The sequence below is a fragment of the Pristiophorus japonicus genome, chromosome 10 (assembly GCF_044704955.1).
Source record: "Pristiophorus japonicus isolate sPriJap1 chromosome 10, sPriJap1.hap1, whole genome shotgun sequence".
NCBI classification, from domain to species: Eukaryota; Metazoa; Chordata; class Chondrichthyes; family Pristiophoridae; genus Pristiophorus; species Pristiophorus japonicus.
The window spans coordinates 90,528,265-90,548,943 of NC_091986.1; the positions used below are offsets into that span (position 1 = coordinate 90,528,265).

Here is a 20,679-nt window from a genome sequence, read left to right on the forward strand (position 1 = left end):
ATCATGTGTCCTCTTTATATAACATACCTCCCTTTCTATTGTTGCATCCAAGAGTGAAGAATGGAACTGGAAATGTTTTATAGCAGTGGTTCCCAAACTACAGTATGACCTGGTCCAATCTAATACAGTGTGGGGCCCCAGCTTCCAACCTATTGCCACTCCCTGCTCAGTCATCATGCCTGCCCACTTCCGTTTCTTCCCGTGTACTAGTACAAAAAAGTGATGCAAGTAAAAATGAAAAGGGAAAGGAAAAACAGAATGGAAGGAGAAGGATAGTGAACAAGAATGATGACTGAAATAAAAACAAAAAATACTGGAAATACTCTGCAAGTCAGTCAATGATGACTGCCCTTTTTGCAGGTTTTTTTTGTTGCAGTTACCAGTATCCATAGTTAGTGGGGTGCGAGATGCTAAAATTATTTTGCAGGATGCACCCCAAATATGTTTGAGAACCATTCATTAACTTCACTTAAGATGAAGGCAATCCCATCAGCAATGTTTGTCCGAATATGTGAATAAGATACTGGCAGCTGATTGCGATTGCCTCCTGCTTTTCATATTTGTTTTAAAAATTGCATGCATGTATTTTTTTTAAACTGTAAGGACGTGTCACCCTATGAAAAGATTTGGTAAATTATATTTATTATGAAAACTTCAACTTATTGTGACATTACATAATCAATTCTTAAGCTATAATTTCCGAATGCTGGACTAAATGAAGGAGGGAAGGAAATAATAGTGTTATGAAGCAAAAGCTGCTCATTTCACTGCACATGGCACAGTCAGTTCACCACTCCTGACAGAGAAGCACATATCTGATGTAGAAAATGGTGAAAAACCTGTCTTTACACCAGTGCTGAAACAGAACTGCATGTTGCCGTGGTGAATTTTAGCCATGTCCAAGAGTTTGTACACTTTGGAGCTTAACATTTAAACTAAGAGGTACTACACTGCTGTTTTTGTTACTCATCCTCGCATAAAATTGCAAATAGGTGAAATACTGTATTATAATAAAATCAACTCAAAATAAAGTTGTATGTGTACAGAAAAACTAGGTAATGGTCCATTTTGTGCAGTAGAAAACTACTGTGGTAGATATCCGGATAAACAACTGCTGATGGCATCCTTTCAAATTTGTTCCTATCTTGCACAAAGTTTAAAAAAAAAATGATTTTGGGATTTGGAGCTAAATTACAAGAGGTAACTCACAGAACTGGACTTGTTTTCATCGGGGGAAACAAGATTTTGAGGGATATGATCCAGGTCTTGAAAATATAGCAATATATAACTTAAATATAACCCAGCTATTAAACTTATAACTACGATTGCAGAATCCAAATGATATGAATGCAAAACTGAAAACCTGAAGGAAAATTGGATATTTTTCTTCTTTGCCTCCTTAATAGATTCTTGTCAAATAGGCTTGGGAGAGGAAACATCCATAGAGCCACTTTCATTAGAACCAGGTTTCTTGTAATTTAATTTATTGGAATTGGAGAAAGTGGCACAAGTATAATGCAACATATAAAATAAGCATCCTATTTTCAAATTCATAGCAAGAGAATTGCACTTCTCCAAGTTTGCTTCCTGTTATCTTCCTTTGACAAACCTTTTCACTTGGTGGTTTTAAAATTTCAAGGAACTATACACCAATTGATGCAAAAATGTCATCAATATCATCCATGTTTGGCACTACTGCAGACCCTGCTCCCGAAGAACCCGGTGGGTGTGCCATATTGTTGAGATTCTGATACTGACCAATGCTTCCAACAAGTTCAGCAGGCATACCTCCAGTAACACACTGTGTTACAGCAGCTTGTGTATCAAATGCAAAACATGGAGTAGTTTGTAATGTCCTTTTGCTCTCTTTCTTTGCATCAAGTCTAACCCTTATCTTTATCTTCTTGAGTGAGGATTTCGTTCTCCGTGGCAGTATCTTGTATAACTTTGACTTTCTCTTGTGTCTCATCTTATACTTTTGGAGAAGAGTCACTGAGCTCTTACAAATGTTGAATATTTTATCATGATGCAATGTTCTCTGGGACCTTTTAGTAAGATATCTGCAGACAGCCATTTTTATGAAATAGATCTTCTTTGGAAAACTAAATTGTAAAAAAAAAGGAATACAGACATATTAACAATACATTATAAATCTTCAACATCAGTTAGTACACTTTTTTCAACTCTGGCTTGGATTTAAAATATAGCCCCGACTCTAATGGGATGAAAAGTCTCACCCTTTTGCCAGCGGAAAAGGTCTTAAATGCAAAGAATTAGGCCTTGTGCCCTTACCTTTACAGAACACAACTATCTTTATTTCAGTAGTGAATGGCCAGAAGGGTGGCTGGCATGGGAAATGGAAAAGGCACACTGGTGTGGTGGTAGCTGGATAAAAGACTCTTGTATGGTTGTGAGTTATAAAGTACTAGTTAGGCACTGCAGAAGATGTGACCAACTTTCAAAACAAGCAGTATTCCATCTCCCTTTCCCCAAGAAAAAACATAACTAGTTAATAAATGGAAAGTACGAGAGAAATTTTCAATATCCAATTGAGTCAGTAAGTGAGAATGACCTAACAACATGAAAGGAGTATTCCATTATTCCCAGTGGTTTTCTGATTACATGTTTAATGATTAATATATTTTATGATTACAAGCACAGAATGACTGAACATTCAACCCTCCCCAAAAGTGATGGTCTAACACCAGATGTATATCCTAGGCGGAGATTAATTAAAATTCATGGGATCTACATCTCATTTCAAATAGCAATTGCTCACTAAGTTCTGAAACTAGCATACTGTTTAGTTATGTTTTATTTGCATCACTACCTGCACAGAAAATGTTATAGTTTCAATTATATAAAACAAGCCACAAGTATAGATCTACTATTTTTGTCGGGTACAATGGCCAGATTACTCTACTGTTTTCAGTGCAGGTTTTGTACACACATGGCCAATTTTGTTATTTTGGCTGTAGAATACCTCTAGCCAGGACATCAAATTGTAGATCAAGTCTGCAGCTGAATGCTCCACCACCAGAACATTATCAGCAAGATTTTATTTTCCCTCTTCTCTAACCCTCTCCCATATACATACATACATACCTGTAGCCAAGAGCTTCCACCATTCTAAGTTTGCGACATCTGAGAAACTGATTTCCTAAATAGCAGCTTTCATGTTTTAGTTTCCTGTGCCTAAACCAAAGGAATATTGTCTTGAGCTCCCAAGACAATACACTAAAAGTTTGTGTTGCACTAATTCTCCTCACAAACTCATCGAGCAAAGGAAGTGGCTTCTCATTTTTCCTTGATCTTCTGAAGTTAAATTCCCTCACAAACTTTTGCATTATCTATAAAAACAAAACTAGTTTTTAAAAAAGGATGGTAGATATATAGAGATATACATATTATCACGTACGGTTATAGAACCAAAAGCAAAATACTGCAGATGCTAGTAATCTGAAATAAAAACTGAAAATGCTGGAAATGCTCAGCAGGTCAGGCAGCATCTGTGGAGAGAGAAACAGAGTTAAGGTTTCAGGTCGATGATCTGTCATCAGAACTGGAAAAAGTCAGAGATGTAACACATTTTAAGCAAGTAGAGGCAAGGAAAGGGGTTGAGGAGGAAAAAAACAAAAGGGAAGGTGGTCTGTGATGAGGTGGAAGGCAGAGAGATTAAATGACAAAAGGGATGATGGTGCATGGCAAAATGGGGTGGTAATGGGGCAATGGAATCTTGGCCTTTATTGCAAAGGGAATGGAGTATAAAAGCAGGAAGTCTTGCCACAATTATACAGGGTATTGGTGAGGCCACACCTGGAATACTGTGTGCAGTTTTGGTTTCCGTATTTACGAAAGGATATACTTGCTTTGGAGGCAGTTCAGAGAAGGTTCACTAGGTTGATTCCGGAGATGAGGGGGTTGACTTATGAGGAAAGGTTGAGTAGGTTGGGCCTCTACTCATTGGAATTCAGAAGAATGAGAAGTGATCTTATCGAAACGTATAAGATTATGATGGGGCTTGACAAGGTGGATGCAGAAAGGATGTTTCCACTGATAGGGGAGACGAGAACTAGAGGGCATAATCTTAGAATAAGGAGCCGCCCATTTAAAACTGTGATGAAGAGAAATTTCTTCTCTCGAGGGTTGTAAATAGAGGGATACAAATCGAGGGAATTCGCTGCCTCAGAGAGCTGTGGAAGCTGGGACATTGAATAAATTTAAGACAGAAATATACAGTTTCTTAAACGATAAGGGAATAAGGGGTTATGGGGAGCGGGCAGGGAAGTGGACCTGAATCCATGATCAGATCAGCCATGATCGTATTAAATGGCGGAGCAGGCTTGAGGGGCTGTATGGCCTACTCCTGCTCCTATTTCTTATGTTCTTATGAATAAAAACAAAAGATGGGTCTAGAGAAGCTGTAAATGACAACAGCAGAATCATTACCAGCAGCAGGGGTTATGATCTGAAATTGTTGGAACTCAATGTCGAGTCCAGAAGTGCCTAATTGAAAGATCAGGTGCTGTTCCTCAAACTTCCATTGAGTTTCGTTCAAACAGTGTGGAGGTTGAGGGGAGAGAGGTCAGAGGGGGAGAGAGGTCAGAGTGGGAGTGAGGTGGAGAATTAATAGTTATAGAGCCATACTGACCTCAGAACAGTTGTGACTGTGAGACTGCAGAGACTTCATTTCAAATCCAAACTGCATTCCAGTTTCTTCAACAGAGAGAACATTTGGTTCAATTCAATTCCAAAGCAATTCATATGTTTAAAGCAGTAAAACTCATATAACATTACATATCATTTTGGGTAAATAGCAGTTTAGATGTTATTAGACTGACAAAGCAATAATTTACTGCATCACACAAACGCTCACCAATTTCACACAGTCTTTGGTCCTGTACAGGTAGTCCGATATCCCGAGACTGATTTTCTTTAGGGATGATGTTGTCATTCATTTTAGTTCCTTCTAATGCTGCATATTGATCATCCTCCAATAATAAAGGCTCAGGCCCAGAGAATAATTTGTCAAGTAAACCTGGCTTTTCTGAAGGCATTCCACTCATCGGAGATGAAAGACTTGGCAATTTCATTTGTAAGACTTTGGAATAGGAAAGACCAAGCCATTGCCTGATACTAACAGGGAAGGAAAACTCCTTCACATAGGTCATATGTTGAATTTGAGTCATCTCATTTAGTAACAGAAACAGTTTGTCATACAAAACATCAAGGCTTATTAAAATACTTCTAAATAGGATCCTAGAAAGAAAAAGAAATTGTGAAATATCTGCTACAATTCTTATTAAAAAATAATCACTAAAATTTAGTGATTACAAATAAAGTTTCAATGGAATCGATTCTTCACTTACCACAGTCTGCTGAGCAATCCGGTAACAACCACATTTAGGACTATAAACTCTTCACAACGAAGATACTGAACAGTCAAACTGTCATACATTAGAATTAAGGTAAGCAACAGTTCAGACAGTTTTTAAACGAATGTTAGATTGGGACCAGAAAGGCTGCTAATCCCCATTCACTTGAATAGTAGCTTACCAAAGACAAACATGCTGGATACATAATTTCAAGTCTTTTTCTGAACAGGAGATTAAAACAGAAGTTCTCCATTTGGTAATTTTCCAGAAATATCCCAAGTTTAGTTTTCCAGAAACATATTCTTTCAGGGAAAAGTTTAATTTCTATTTTAAATCCTCCATTCTACTGCACAACCAGACATGGGTTCAGCTTCCACATATACATGAATGACACCCAACTGGCTCCACACTTCTCTCGACCCCTCTTACACTCTGTGCTGTCAAATTGCTTATCCAGCAACCACTCTTAGATGAACTCAATTTCCTCCAACACTTGAATGACTGAAGCCAACATCTTTGAGCCGTGCCACAAACGTCATACTCCACCCCTCTTCCCTGGTCACTGCCTCAGGTTGAACTGGACAGTTTGCCACCTGTTCAACCTCCAGCTGAGCTTCTGACCATATTCTCTCATAAAAAACATTGCATTTCATCACCTTAACATTGCCCAACTCCATCCCTACCTCAGCCCACTTGCCACTAAAACTTTCATTCATGGCTTACTCTAATGTGCTTCTGGCCGGCCTCCCGTTCTCCATAAACTTCAGCTCATCCAAACCTCTGCCACTTTTATCCTATCCCACAAAAAAATCCCACTTACCATACCACCTCAACTTTAAAATTCTCATCCTCATGTTTAAATTTCTGCATGACATTGCTTCTCCCTTCCCCCACCCCAGAACTCTCCATTCCATCTCCTTTTTCCCCACCATTGGCAGCTACCTGGACCCCATTCACTGGAATGCCTCACCAAAACCAACACTTTGCTCGCTTAAGTCCTTTCTCTTTGAACAATCTTTTGGCCGCCCTTCTTATTCTCTCCTTTTTGGCTTTGCATCAGTTTTTTCCCTGTATGCCTCGAAAATGTAGTCGGATTTTTTTTTCTACATTAAAAGGGACAATGAGCTCAATCTTTCCCAAGCCCATTTTCTGGTGTATTGCCAGAGTTGCACCGCTTATTTAGGTCAAGAAATGTGCCAGAAAAACATGTCCAAACTTTCCCCGATGTTTGTGCTGCAATCTGTAGCCGCGCAGCGTGGCCAGTCGCCGGGGGGGGTGGGGGTGGTGGAGCCTGCAGTCTGTGCTGGAAAAAGCAGCCGGGCCTTCTGCGGATGCGCGGGGGGAAAAAACTGACGTTCTTGACATCGCTGAAATGGCTGCGCATGCGCAGTAGAGCTCCAAGTTGCCAATCGGCAATCACCCAAGTGAGGTGCCTTCCTGGTCCACTGTGGCCCCAGGGTGCATGCCTTCCCGCTCTGTGACCCCCGAGTGAGTGCCAGTCAATTTGCTCCCTCCCCCACCAAGCCTCTCCGGTCCCGGGTGAGTGCCTTCCCGGTCCACTTCGCTTCCCGCCCCAGCCCAGGCCGAATGGCCTCCAATTTACTTACCTGCATCGATTTCTTTAACTCTCCGCAAATGTTTTCTCGAGAGGCCACATACGTTGGCCTAAGTAGAAATGGAGTAACTATCAGCTGGCCAAAGTTCCCTAAATGGCCAGAATTGGCTTAGGTGGCTAGTTACGCCCCCTTTTGGAGGATAAAAAAAAGTACCTAAAAAAAACGTAACTAAATGAGTTACGCTGGTTCAAATTGATTGGGGAAACTGGGGATTTTTAAGTTAGGCCAGAAAAGGCAGCCTGCTCCACAAAAAATGGCGCAAATACTGGAGAAAATTGAGCCCTATAACTGGTTGTTGTTAGATCAGTGATAAATTCCTTTTTTTTAAAAAAAGATTCTATTGCAACAAAATTTGACGACTTAAGAAGTTAAAAATAGTTATGAACCAATGATTTTTTTAAAATTAGAACCTTTAAATTTTATTTCATTGTTGAACTTAAATTTGGGAAATATTAAAGCACCCAATACTCAAACATCAATAACTCTAATTGCACATATGCACAATGCTTGGTATGACCAGCTTGTGGTTAGAAACATTGTATACATCAATAATAAGATGCAAACTGTGCATTTGTCTAAATATTTCACATAACCAAGTGATTAAACAGTTTTCAAAATATAATTTTGTTTCGCTCATGTCTGCCACAATTTTAGCCATTTGATCTTAAAAAAAATTCAAAATAAGATATCATATATCTACACCTTGTGCAATGCCAGTGGTTGAATGTAGATTTGATCATACGACTGAGCTCCTGATCTGAGCCATACAGCTGAAGAAGGGAGAGGGAATAAGAGAAGATCAAGAAACGAAGGGAAATAAATACCATGGCACGATATATACATCCCTCAGCAGCCATTTCAAAGCAGCTGTCAATTGGTTCACTCAAAAAGAAACAGCAATCAAGATACGGTGTACGATTTCTACAGACCACAACACATGATCAAATATCCTATAATTACTCACTAATTTTTTGTTGCCAAATTGCGCGCGCACACACGCATGAATATATATCACAGAACCGCAAAGCAGGACTTTAGCTGAGGCCCGCAGATGAAACACAGGTGGCTATGTTTTGAGTACCAATGGTCTATCCTATTAATACATCAGCAAATTTCAGATTAAAACACATTACGACATACGCAAGCAGTACAAAAATCACTAAATTCAAGGATACAGAAATGCTTTGGAGCACATATCCATCAGCCGCAGCATCAACTTACTGCCCCCTAACACTCTCAGCGATACCCACTCCAGGACCGGTTGGCTGGGGACACGTTGTGTGTCAGCATTTTGCATCTTAGACATTCTGATGTTTTAAAAGATCAAAGTTACAAAATAAAACAGTAGAATAATGCATGATTTTATACTTTTGCTTCATAGATTACCTTGGACACAATTTGATCAGATCTTGAATTGAACCTTCAAGTTGCATATTGTCTAAACGCTTCACACACTGTTCAACCTAATAAGGTAGATGATATTAAAATGTCATGAATTTAATGCACGAATAGAAATAAATAAAATATAGTAATTTATGTTTGGATGGGAATTAATTTCTGCTACATAAATTTCAAACTTGGAATTTGTACACTGCTCCATCTTATCCTTCATTTTCACACTAACAACCATCATTCTACAGTAAAGTTTTTAACAGCAACTGATTTTATTAAGTCATATTTTTGCACTCCAGTAATCATGAACTAGATCCAGTGTTAACACAAATCTTTGTACTAGCATACTAACCTGCTTCAACGCAAGGTAAGATTTGTGCTGACGTAGCCTGTTGTGGAAAACATACAACAGAGAACATAGGACATTAAGCTCTACAGTAAGAAGCTTACTCCTTAATGCTTTTAAGACATTTTCACAGGCTCTTACAAGATCTTCTATGCATCCACCTAGAATAAAATAAAAGGTCAATAGTCATTTATATTTACTTAAACCACTACAGATGCATGTCAAATGTTTTTAAACATTTTAGTTCAGTTTTTGTCGTTATTTGGTTTTTAACGTCATTTTTGGGAAAAAATAATAAAAATGTCAGCATTTTTTAAGGGGGTAAAATTGGCACAGAAATACACCCGTTGATAAAAATTGTTGGAAACTGCGATCGACAACTCTAGCCCGAGGCCTATCAATGCCAAAATTACAGGCTCTGGGAGGGGAGAAAACACAAAAAAAATTGCAAAAAATTTTTAAAAACAGAAAACATTCACAATACACTTAAGTAATGAATCGCTGAAAAAAATGTTTAAATAAAAGCTTCAACTTACCTTCTTTGTAGATCTTCCTACTTACCGACATTTGAGGCTGCGATGCCTGCTTTTCTCATGCGGTGTTTTTTCACCCGAGTATAGGTTCGCCGAACAGCCAAATTTAAGCGGTGTCTTTTTTTTTGGCATTGCACCTTGCCGATCTGCTTTTTGGCAAAACTTCGAAACCGCCATTATTAACCTTTAGGAAATTTTGGTAGATTTCTTTTAACAATAAAAAAGCATTTTAAACATAAAAAAAGCCACGTTAAAACATGCGTTAGGCTGGCTAATTTCTAGCCCTTCATTCCAATCCCCACGAATCAGCCCAGAAGTCAGATCATTTTCTTTTAAAATAAAAGAAATGCCCTCAATTCTAGAACTAAGGATTGAATCCTAAAGGAACACCAAAGATTTTCCCCACCACAGATTACTGAGTGTTTTTATACAAAAATATACTAGCAACTAAACACTGCCAGCTACACTTAACTCTAAGCATCCATCAGGATATGGAATCTCCACTTTTTTATTCGTTCATGGGATGTGGGCATCGCTGGCAAGACCAGTATTCATTGCCCAACCCTAATTGCCCTTCAGATGTTGGGCGGAGCTGCCTTCTCGAACCGTTGCAGTTCGTGTGGCGATACTTCTTTTAGTGGTTTGGTACAACTGAGTGCCTTGCTAAGCCATTTCCGAGGGCAATTAAGAGTCAACCACATTGCTGTGGGTCTGGAGTCACATATAGGCTAGACTGGGTAAGGACAGCAGATTTCCTTCCCTAAAGGACATTAGTGAACCAGATGGATTTACTACTCAGCTCATGATTTTCTTGCAAACTCTCAAAATTGGAGTACTGAAAGGAGGTGCAAAAAATGCTTTGGCAGACATTCATCTGGTGCATCATTAACTTATAGCCACCCCCCAAACACTTGGTGACACTCGTGTCACGTTTTGTGTCTGCATTGCAAATGATGCATGGAAACCATACCATCTATATTGTTTTTAATGGGAATTTTCTACCGTCATCTAAAGAGTACAGGACTTATACAAAACTGAAGGTGTTATAATTACTGAGGTCGAGAGTTGAAATCGTTTACAATTAGTAATAATTTAACAATAAAAAACCACAGGGATTAGTTTGTTGGTAACTCAATGGGGGTGAGGGGTGTCAGATGGCCACCAATCTACCATTTTGGCCTACATACTATATAGGGGTTTCATTTAATCACATGTACTTGTCTTAACTTTAACAAAATAACTCGGGCTGTGACTATATTGCAGTAAATGTAGATCTTCATTTGCAATGCAATAATTGAAGGGTTTTCTTTTGCAATTTTCTTGTTGCCATAGTATATATTTACAATACATTCTATTCAATTACTGCACATACAATTGGATTCTTTGCAATTCACTAAGTATCCATTATCAGCTATACCAGATCTGCCAAGTGCAACTCACTTTGTTTTAAAGATTGTGACCAGTTTTGATGTCACTCACTGACCAGCTATACTGTGGGTGTCATGTATCTTACATTATATATAACTGTATCCTAACATGCTATACATGACTGTAATAAGATATGACCTGTAACCACCAGCATACCTTACCACCAGGGGTGCACTTGCAAGAGAGAGGTATATAAGCACAGGTCTCAGGAAAGTGCAGCATTCCAGAGCTGTGAAATAAAGGTGCAGGTCCAGAGTGACCTTGACTTCACTACAAGCCTCGTGTGAATCTGTACTGAGGGGACAGGACTTTACAGTGGCGACGAGTTACGGGATTACAGAATCCACAGAATGGCGAACAACGGATCAGATGAAAAGTACAATGCGGGAGACAATTGGGAGGACTTTATAGAAAGGCTCCAGCAAAGCTTTGTAACCAAAGGCTGGTTAGGCGACGATAAGGCAGACAAGAGAAGAGCCCATCTCTTGACCAGCTGTGGCTCGAAAACATACGCTTTAATGAAGGATCTGTTGGCACCCGGGAAACCAGCAAGCAAGTCGTTTGAAGAATTGAGCACACTGGTAAGAGACCACCTGAAGCCAGCGAGCAGCCTACACATGGTCAGACACAGGTTCTACAACTACAGACGCTGTGTGGGCCAGAGCATACCCGACTTCATGGCGGAACTTCGGAGGTTGGCTAGTTTGTATGAGTTTTCCGATGAACTGAGGAGAGAAATGCTGAGAGACTTTTTCATTGAAGGAATAGGCCACGCAGGCATATTCCGAAAGCTCATAGAGACCAAGAGACAGCAGCACTGGTTGCACAGACATTCTTGGTAGGGGAAGAAGAAACGAGGTTGATTTACAATGCAGGTACGACAACCAACGAAATATCGGAACAAGAAGTTCACAGCACTAAACAAGCTGCTACCCCCACACACAGACAAAACCGGGAGAACAGGCTCTCTACAGCAGGCAGAAGCCATCAAGGGCCACAGGAACAGCCATTCACACCTCATCAACCCACAATGCGAGCAATCAACTACAAACTGAGAGAATCTCAAGAGAGATCAGCCAGACGCAGCTCATTCTTTGGGAACACTTTGAACAATGGAACAGGTCTGTGCTGGAGGTGTGGGGGTGGGCACTCGTCAAGGGGATGTCGATTTCAGCAGGCTGTTTGCAGAAATTGTGAATATACAGGGCATTTGGCCCGCATGTGCAAAAAAACGGCAGCTCTGCTGGTATACGAATCGGATGGGTCGGAAAGCGGACCAGAAGATGGTGGGGACAGTACCCGGGACACCGATGTACAGCAGGTCAACACGCTCAATGGCCGCTGCTCCTACAACAGGATGCCTCCAATAATGATGAGGGTCCGACTCAACGGGATATCTGTCAACATGGAGCTGGATACGGGAGCGAGTCAATCTCTCATGGGCGCTCAACAATTTGAACAACTGTGGCCGCATAAAAGAGACAGACCAAAACTCACAAGGGTCGACACCAAACTAAGGACCTATACCAAAGAAATCGTACCAGTCCTCGGCAGCGCCATGCTCTCTGTCACACACAAAGGGACAGTGAACCGACTTCCCCTGTGGATTGTCCCCGGGGAGACCCCCCAGCACTGCTGGGGAGAAGCTGGCTGGCAAAACTAAACTGGAAATGGGATGATGTCCATGCCATGTCATTAGAGGAACGGACCTCCTGCTCAACAGTTATAAAGCGATTTGAACATCTCTTTCAGTCAGGTGTGGACACTTTCAAAGGGGCCAAAGTCAAAATCTACATCACACAGGATGCTAGACCGGTCCATCACAAAGCCAGAGCTGTACCCTATGTGATGAGGGAAAAGATTGAACACGAACTAGACAGGCTTCTGCGGGAAGGCATTATATCACCTGTGAAATTTACCGACTGGGCAAGTCCCATCGTCCCAGTCATGAAGCCTGATGGATCCGTACGAATCTGTGGGGACTACAAATCTACAATAAACAGAGTCTCCCTGCAGGACCAGTACCCGCTGCCCAGAGCAGAGGACTTATTTGCCATATTGGCTGGAGGTAAACTTCTCAAAATTAGACCTCACATCTGCGTATACGACGCAAGAATTGACCGAGGAATCCAAGCTACTCACCACCATCAACAACATCGAGGCCTTTTCATGTACAATCGATGCCCATTCGGCATCAGGTCGGCAGCTGCCATATTCCAGCGCAACATGGAGAGTCTGCTCAAGTCCATCCCGGGGACGGTTGTATTTCAAGACGACATACTTATCACGGACAGGGACACCGACTCCCATCTCCGTAATTTAGAGGAAGTACTAAAGCGGTTGGATCGGGTCGGCCTGCGAGTCAAGAAATCCAAGTGCCTGTTTCTTGCACCCGAGGTTGAATTTTTGGGCAGAAGGATTGCCGCTGATGGAATCCGCCCAACAGAGTCCAAAACAGAAACAATTCGCCTGGCACCCAGGCCCCGGAATGTTTCAGAACTGCGCGCCTTTCTCGGGCTACTCCATTACTTTGGGAACTTTATGCAGAACTTAAGCACGCTGCTGGAGCCTCTCCACGTGCTACTCAGGAAGGGGTGGGATTGGTTTTGGGGGGACACCCAGGAACGCGCCTTCAATAAGGCACGCAAACTTGTGTGTTCCAACAGTGTTTTGACTTTCGTTGACCCAGGTAAAAAGCTAGTTCTCACATGCGATGCGTCAACGTATGGGGTCGGGTGCGTTTTGCAACACATCAATAGTGCGGGCAAATTACAACCCATAGCTTATGCCTCCAGGTCACTTTCGCGGGCGGAGCGCGGGTACGGAATGGTAGAGAAGGAGGTGCTCGCGTGCGTGTATGGTGTCAAAAAGATGCACCAATACCGACCACAAGCTCCTCACGTCCCTCCTATCCAAGAGCAAGGCAATAAACGCCAACGCCTCGGCCTCCAACGGCCAGGCGGAGAGAGCAGAGCAAATCATTAAACAAGGCATGCTTAAAATCCAAGGACAACTGTGCCGACGCGCTCCGCAGGCTACCCCTGGCGACCACGGAAGGGTCTGACAAACAGGACTGCGAGATAGTCATGGCAATCAATGCCTTTGAGTCCACAGGTTCGCCCATGATGGCTCGCCAAATCAGAGCCTGGACGGCCAGCGACCCCACGTTATCCTTAGTAAAAAGATGTGTCCTAACCGGTGACTGGGCAGAGGCTCGCGATGCCTGCCCCAAGGAATTAAAACCCTTTCACAGGCGCATGCATGAGCTAACACTACAAGCAGACTGCCTGATGTGGGGCAGCTGAGTAGTCATGCCTCTGCGAGGCAGAGAGACATTTGTCCGGGAGCTCCACCGCGAGCACCCGGGGATCGTTCTCATGAAGGCCATAGCCAAATCCCACGTCTGGTGGCCTGGTATTGACACGGACTTGGAGCTCTGCGTCCGAAGGTGCACCATTTGTGCCTAACTCAGCAATGCCCCCAGGGAGGCTCCACTGAGCCCCTGGCCCTGGGCCTACCAAACCGTGGTCGCGGGTGCACGTAGACTATCCGGGCCCATTCATGGGCAAAACGTTCCTCGTAGTTGTAGATGCATTTTCAAAGTGGATAGAATGCACCATTTTAAACTCGAGCACAACCTCCACCACTGTTTGCAACCCACGGAAGCCCTGACATATTGGTCAGTGACAATGGTCCATGCTTCACCAGCGCAGAATTCCAAGACTTTATAATTGACCACGGCATAAATCACGTCAAGACGGCACCGTTCAAGCCGGCCTCCAACGGCCAGGCGGAGAGAGCAGAGCAAATCATTAAACAAGGCATGCTTAAAATCCAAGGTCCCACGCTGCAGGGTCGCCTGTCGCGACTGCTGCTGGCATACAGATCTCATCCACACTCATTGACTGGGATCCCCCCCGCGCAACTGTTGATGAAAAGGACTTTAAAAACAAGGCTCTCATTAATCCTCCCAGACATGCACGAAATCGTTGAGGCAAAGTGCCGTAAGTTGACTGAGTACCATGACAGAAATTCGAGGGGGAGATGGAATGAGATAGGGGACAAAGTGTTTGTACTAAACTATGGCAGGGGTCCCAAATGGCTTGCAGGGACAGTAACGGGCAAGGAAGGAAACAGGCTACTGGTAGTAAAAATGGACAATGGCAAAACCTGCTGGAGGCATGTAGACCAAGTCAAAAGCAGATTTACCAACACTGCGGAAGCAGAGGCAGACTACAATGTGGAACTCGCACCACACCTGGTGGACAGACAGAGGGAACAACCTGAGGAAAGGGCAATCCCAACAGACAGACCAGGCGAGTCAACAACAATCACACCAATCGAAACAGACAGCCCAGGCGAGATACCAGCAACCACACCCAAAGAAAAACAGACACCAAGGCAAACAACTGAACCACAACTCAGATGTTCCACGCGAGAGCGTAGACCACCTGAGAGACTGAACCTATAAAGACAATAAGACCATGGGGGAGGGTGATGTCATGTATCTTTCATTATTATATATAACTGTATCCTAACGTGCTATACATGACTGTAATAAGATGTAGCCTGTAACCACCAGCATACCTTACCACCAGGGGTGCACTTGCAAGAGAGAGGTATATAAGCACAGGTCTCAGGCAAGTGCAGCATTCCAGAGCTGTGAAATAAAGATGCAGGTCCAGAGTGACCTTGACTTCACTACCTGCCTCGTGTGAATCTGTACTGAGGGGACAGGACTTTACAACAGGTACCAGTGAAACTGGGACCTATTCAGTGCAATCCAGGTTTAGCAGACAAAATTATTTTGCCAGTTCTCGTATCGCACACTCAACAGGAGTAAGGTTTTTTTCCCCCATAGCCAAAACTAAGCTCAGATATCCAACCATCAGTTTAATTTTTTTTATAAAAAAAGCAAAATACTGTGGATGCTGGAAATCTAAAATAAAAACAGATAATGTTGGAAATACTCAGGTCAGGCAGCATATGTGGAGAGAAATAAAGTTAACGTTTCAGGTCGCTGACTTTTTGTCAGAATTGGAAAAAGTTAAAGAGATGGAACAGATTTTAAGCAAGGGTGGGGGGTGGGGGGAAAGAGAGGAAAGAACAAAAGGAAAGATCTGTGATAGGATGGAAGGCAGGAGAGATTAAATGACAAACGATATGATTGTACAAAGCAAATGGAATTATCTCTGCCCCTACTTTTTTTCCCCCAGACGGCAGCTGTCGATTCTGTTATACCCATTTATACCTCTTCTGGACCCATCTTTTGTTTCTCTACTTGTCTCATTACCATCTCCTATTGCTTTGTACAATCATACTTTTGTCATTTAATCTCTTCTGCTTTCCACCCCATCATAGTCCTTCCTTTTTGTTTTCTCCCCCCCCCCCCCACCCACCCTCCCTCCTCCCTCCAGCACTTGCTTAAAAGCTGTACATCTCTAACTTTTTCCAGTTCTGACAAAAAGTCATCAACCTGAAATGTTAATTCTTGTTTCTCTCTCCACAGATGCTGCCTGACCTGCTGAGTAATTTCAGCATTTTCTGTTTTTAGTTAAATTTTTATGATAGGGTACAGCAGATTGCACCACTGGCTCGTAATATTAAAATTACATTTTAAAAGTTCTCACAGTGGACTTAAAAAAAAAACCTTAGTACTTGCATCTAACAAGAAATACCACAGTAAAGCTATATTTCTTCATGGTCTCACACCTCTTGCCATAATGGTCTGCAGTCAGATTGCTAACGGACTCCGATTCAATGTCCATTGAAAATTATTTGCACCGACACAAAACCAATAGCAAAACTGGCATAAGCACAGCTCCATGGTTAAATGGGTTTATCTATGGCACTCATTTTCCAAACATTCCCACTCATTCCCTATGCATACAAGAACCTGTCTTTGCAGCAATAACACATCTAAGGAGAGAAACTTCTGTACCCAGAGTGGCGAAAATGTGGAAATCACTACCACAAGGAGTAGTTGAGGTGAATAGCATAGATGCATTTCAGGGGAAGCTAGATAAACACACAAGGGAGAAAGGAATAGAAGGTTATGTCAATTGGTTGAGCTGAAGTGGGGTGGGAGGAGGCTTGTGTGGAGCATAAACACTGGCATAGACCTGTTGGGCCCAATGGCCTATACGTAATTCTATGCAAGATGCTCAAAAAAAAGAGTTTAGTTACCCAATATCTATGGCTATGCTACTGCTTTGAATAAGTTTAATAGAATTTTTAATTTAATGATAGTTTTCCCATTTCTTTCTTGCCATGTACGACTTCAGTTACTGGGTGATAAGAACTGCAAGAAACACATTAGCCCATTGCAAGATTGGCAACGTTCACCATAGATTTTGCCGTCTCGCGCACAAATCTCACTGTTGATTACTCCTTATTTTGCCGTTATTAAATTAGAATATGCCAGTGAGTACAGAGGCAAATCAGAAGCAGTGCAGCCAATGGTCGTTGAATGACAGTGTTCACAGGCACTCAAGGTTGCTTTCATCAGTTTCTAACGGCTAAAAAAAAATATACATTTTAACAATTTGTTTTTACTAGCAGCAGATATAACTCCAGTAACTGCAAGCGGATACTTTTGTGGACTTTAATTAATAAGGTACATGAATTCAATTTTAAATCCAATTGATAATGGGGTCGAGGACGTACCAAATGAGGGAGCATTGTGTGCTTTGACATTTAAATATTTTATTTCCCGGGCATCAACCGTCTTTCCAAGAATAACAGAGACAAAATTGTAAGTGATTACAAACTTGCCGATGATTTCAGCTAGGGACCCGTGTGAAATGTAACGGTGCCAGTTTAGGTTGAAACATTCCAAAAAACATGCTGGGGAAATGTAGAAACATAAATCCGCAACTGTTTTGTTTTGTTAGAATAATTGTACAAAAAATACGTACAATTAATTTAAGATGCACTTCACACGTTAAGTAACAATGTTTGCTAATTATTTATTCTTATCTATCCGGTCATAGCCAGAGAATCTCCTATAATGGGTTCTCTTCCCACTCCCATTCAGTTCCCTCTGAAGTACCTCAACGATCTATTCTTTGTCCCCTCCTATTTTCATCTGCATGCTGCCCCTTGGCGACATCATCCAAAAACACATCTGATTCCACATGTACAATGATGACACCCAGCTCTACCTCACCATCACCTCTCTCAACCCTTCCACTGCCTGATATGTCACGTTGCTTGTCCAACATCCAGTATTGGGTAAGCAGAAATTTCCTCCAATTGAATATTGGGAAGACCAATGCCAATGTCTTCTGACCGCGTCACAAACTCTGTTCACTAGCCACCGACTCCTTCACTCTCCTTGGCCACTATCGGAGACTGAATCACTGTAGCTGAGACGCTCATCCATGCTTGTTACCTCCAGACTCGACTATTCCAATGCTCTCCTGGCTGGCCATCTTTCACCCTCTGTAAACTTTAGCTCACAAAACTCTGCTTCCCAAATTCTCACCCGCACCCAGTCCCTTTCATTCATTTCTCCCCCCCCCCCCACCCCACCCTACAGTGGCTCCCGGTCCAGCAACACATTGAATTTAAAATTCTCATCCTTGTGTTCAAATCTCTCCATGGTCTTGCCCCTACTTACTTCTAATCTCCTGCAGTCCTACAATCCGCCAAAAACTCTGCATTCCTCCAGCTCTAGCCTTTACCGCTTCCCAGATTTTATTCACCCAATCATTGGCATCTATGCTTTCAGCTGTTTATGCCCCAAGCTCTGGAATTTCATTCCTAAATGTTTCTGCCTCCTCCTTTAAGATGCTCCTTAAATCCTACCTCTGACCAAGTTTTTGTTCATCTGTCCTAATATCTACTTTGTGACATTGTGTCAAATTTTGTCTGATTAATGCATCTGTTAAGTGGTTTGGGATGTTTTGCTCACCAAAGGCACTATATAAATACAAGTTGTCATTTTTAAGCTGTAGTGTCCCTTTTCGAGTTGAGATTTGTGTCCGTTTTACTGCTGGATCCTTAAAATCAAAACAAAGATCACACCCGTTTGAGGCAACCACCATCATTGGTCCAGAATTTGCTGGTGCAAACAATCTTGCGGCATGCCCCATTAAGACTTTTTTCTGCAGCCTTCAGCTTGAAAGAATTGTGCCCTGAGAGTTGATAAGGGCGTGGCGAGGGCAACGGGGCATCTGGGACCTTGGTGAACGAGACCAACTGTCTATCTTCTTAACCGATGAAATTTAGGACTGAGAAAGAAACGGCGGAGAATGAATTAGAGTCGAATCAGGTACAGAAAGAAAGAGAGGGGGAAAGAAAATGTTTTAATTTTAAAATTCTCAAACATTTTACTGCCTGTAGGAATGAGACTCCACAATTTCAATTGTTCCCTTCATGGGCTCGGAGAGGCTGAGTGGCATTACAGGAATATAAATCTAGTCATTAGAAAAGGTACCAGCCCTAACTTTCTGTAACGAGTCTAATTGGTAATTAATGCACAAATCCAGCAATTTCTCAAAACTCATGGGGTAATTGACAGCAAACTGCCATTTTCACCAGGCTATTGGAGGGGCTGCACAAATCGTCCAGCTATTTGTGGCGATTCGCAACACATAAGCTTCTGCTTCCTTGCCACAAATTAATAATGGCGTGCACATTAAACTCGTCGTCATTTTGCCAGCAAATTACCACCCATTATTTTTCTGTCAAAATGGTAGCAATGTAAAAATGTAGGAAAATAGTGACTGCCATTGAACTTAATGGGCAGTGGAGCTCGAGCTATAATTACTGTGTAACTGGTGAGGACATCAGAGTGACATAAAAGTCCCAAGTAAATATGGAGCGGCATAAATAATGCCGCAAGTCACTCACTCCAATAATAGCCCTTTTGTTTACCCTGTTCAAGGGTCCCTACCACATAGATGCAAGTCCTCATAAAATCTGGGCCACTATAATAGACCAGGATTGACAAGCCCACATACAGCAAATAGAGAGCTGCACATCACTTTTGTTCAGGAAAACAATCTTTATCCAAGATCTGGTTTAATAAACCTGTGCACGTGTATGTAAAAAGTTTACACTAACATGGAAATGCAAACAGCAAAATTTAAATCATGTGGGAGAAGGGGCATTAACAGGACTACCAAGAACTTACAGAAACAGCATCTGTAACAAACCTTGAAGAAACATCACAACTAATAAAACGAAGACGACTCTATAGACACGCACACATACACTTTCTCTACAGTATGACTACAACCAGACTAGGAAAATTGTTTCAACCCCACCATTCCCTCAATACGGTCAAAGCTTTCAAGTTTATTTTCAAATACATGGCTTCCACTGATCAGCGTTTTATCCGTGTACAAAACACCCCGATTACTGAACACAAACAAGCAACCGAACTGAACCACCCCCCACCCCCAAAAAAGTGTAAACACGTGAGTAATTTCTGAGCTATGCAGTGTGTCCCCCTGGCGTGCAGCGTTGTGCAGTTGGAGAGCAAAGCGCAGGCGGGCTGCGCTGAGCGTCCTGTGCCAGTACCTGGGCTACTGCCCACGGGCAGCGCAACGCTGCACTGAGTGCCCGGGAAAGCAACCGTCAGTGCGTTCCACCCGACCGCCGCCATCTTCCACAACCGGAAGTATCGCCCCGCGTGCGTGCGTGCGTACGCACCGAACTCAGTCAGCGCCTCGGCCAATCCCGAGCGTGAAAAGCTGCCCGACTGTACCGCGCGCACCAACTGCCGATCTGAATCAAAGCGTTAAATACCGATCAGCGTCTGCGGAAGGGAAAGATCGGCAACGTTCGGGTACGGACCCAGAAACCCGGGGGTGGGGGGAGGGAGGGAAGTGGACAGAAACAGGCCCCTTAAAAGGACTGAATAGTACAAGAGAGGCAGAGGAGATCAAGCAAAGGGCAAGTCAGAACCGCTGTTGCACAAACGAGTTAACGCAGTTTGTCCAAACTGCAGCACACGAGCCCTGGTAACTCAGTCCTGTTTA

General features: G+C 42.5%; 1 protein-coding gene across 6 annotated transcripts; it reads right to left on the minus strand.

The window, feature by feature from the left end:
* Nucleotides 1-1,451: 1,451 nt before the first annotated feature.
* nepro (nucleolus and neural progenitor protein) lies at nt 1,452-20,318 on the minus strand. 6 transcript variants are annotated; one of them, XM_070891882.1, is made up of 9 exons: nt 20,219-20,318; nt 8,736-8,890; nt 8,378-8,454; nt 8,167-8,298; nt 5,370-5,447; nt 4,877-5,259; nt 4,652-4,716; nt 3,106-3,350; nt 1,452-2,102 (listed from the first exon to the last, which is right to left on the minus strand). In XM_070891882.1, the coding sequence occupies exons 1-9, from the start codon at nt 20,301-20,303 to the stop codon at nt 1,643-1,645; spliced, it is 1,680 nt and encodes a 559-aa protein (XP_070747983.1). In that variant the 5' UTR covers nt 20,304-20,318; the 3' UTR covers nt 1,452-1,642. The 6 variants fall into 6 exon arrangements, with proteins under 6 accessions (XP_070747983.1, XP_070747987.1, XP_070747982.1 ...); XM_070891886.1 differs by having other exon boundaries at nt 8,736-8,772; nt 20,219-20,302; XM_070891881.1 differs by lacking the exon at nt 20,219-20,318 and adding an exon at nt 18,606-20,025.
* Between the last annotated feature and the right edge of the window lie 361 nt (nt 20,319-20,679).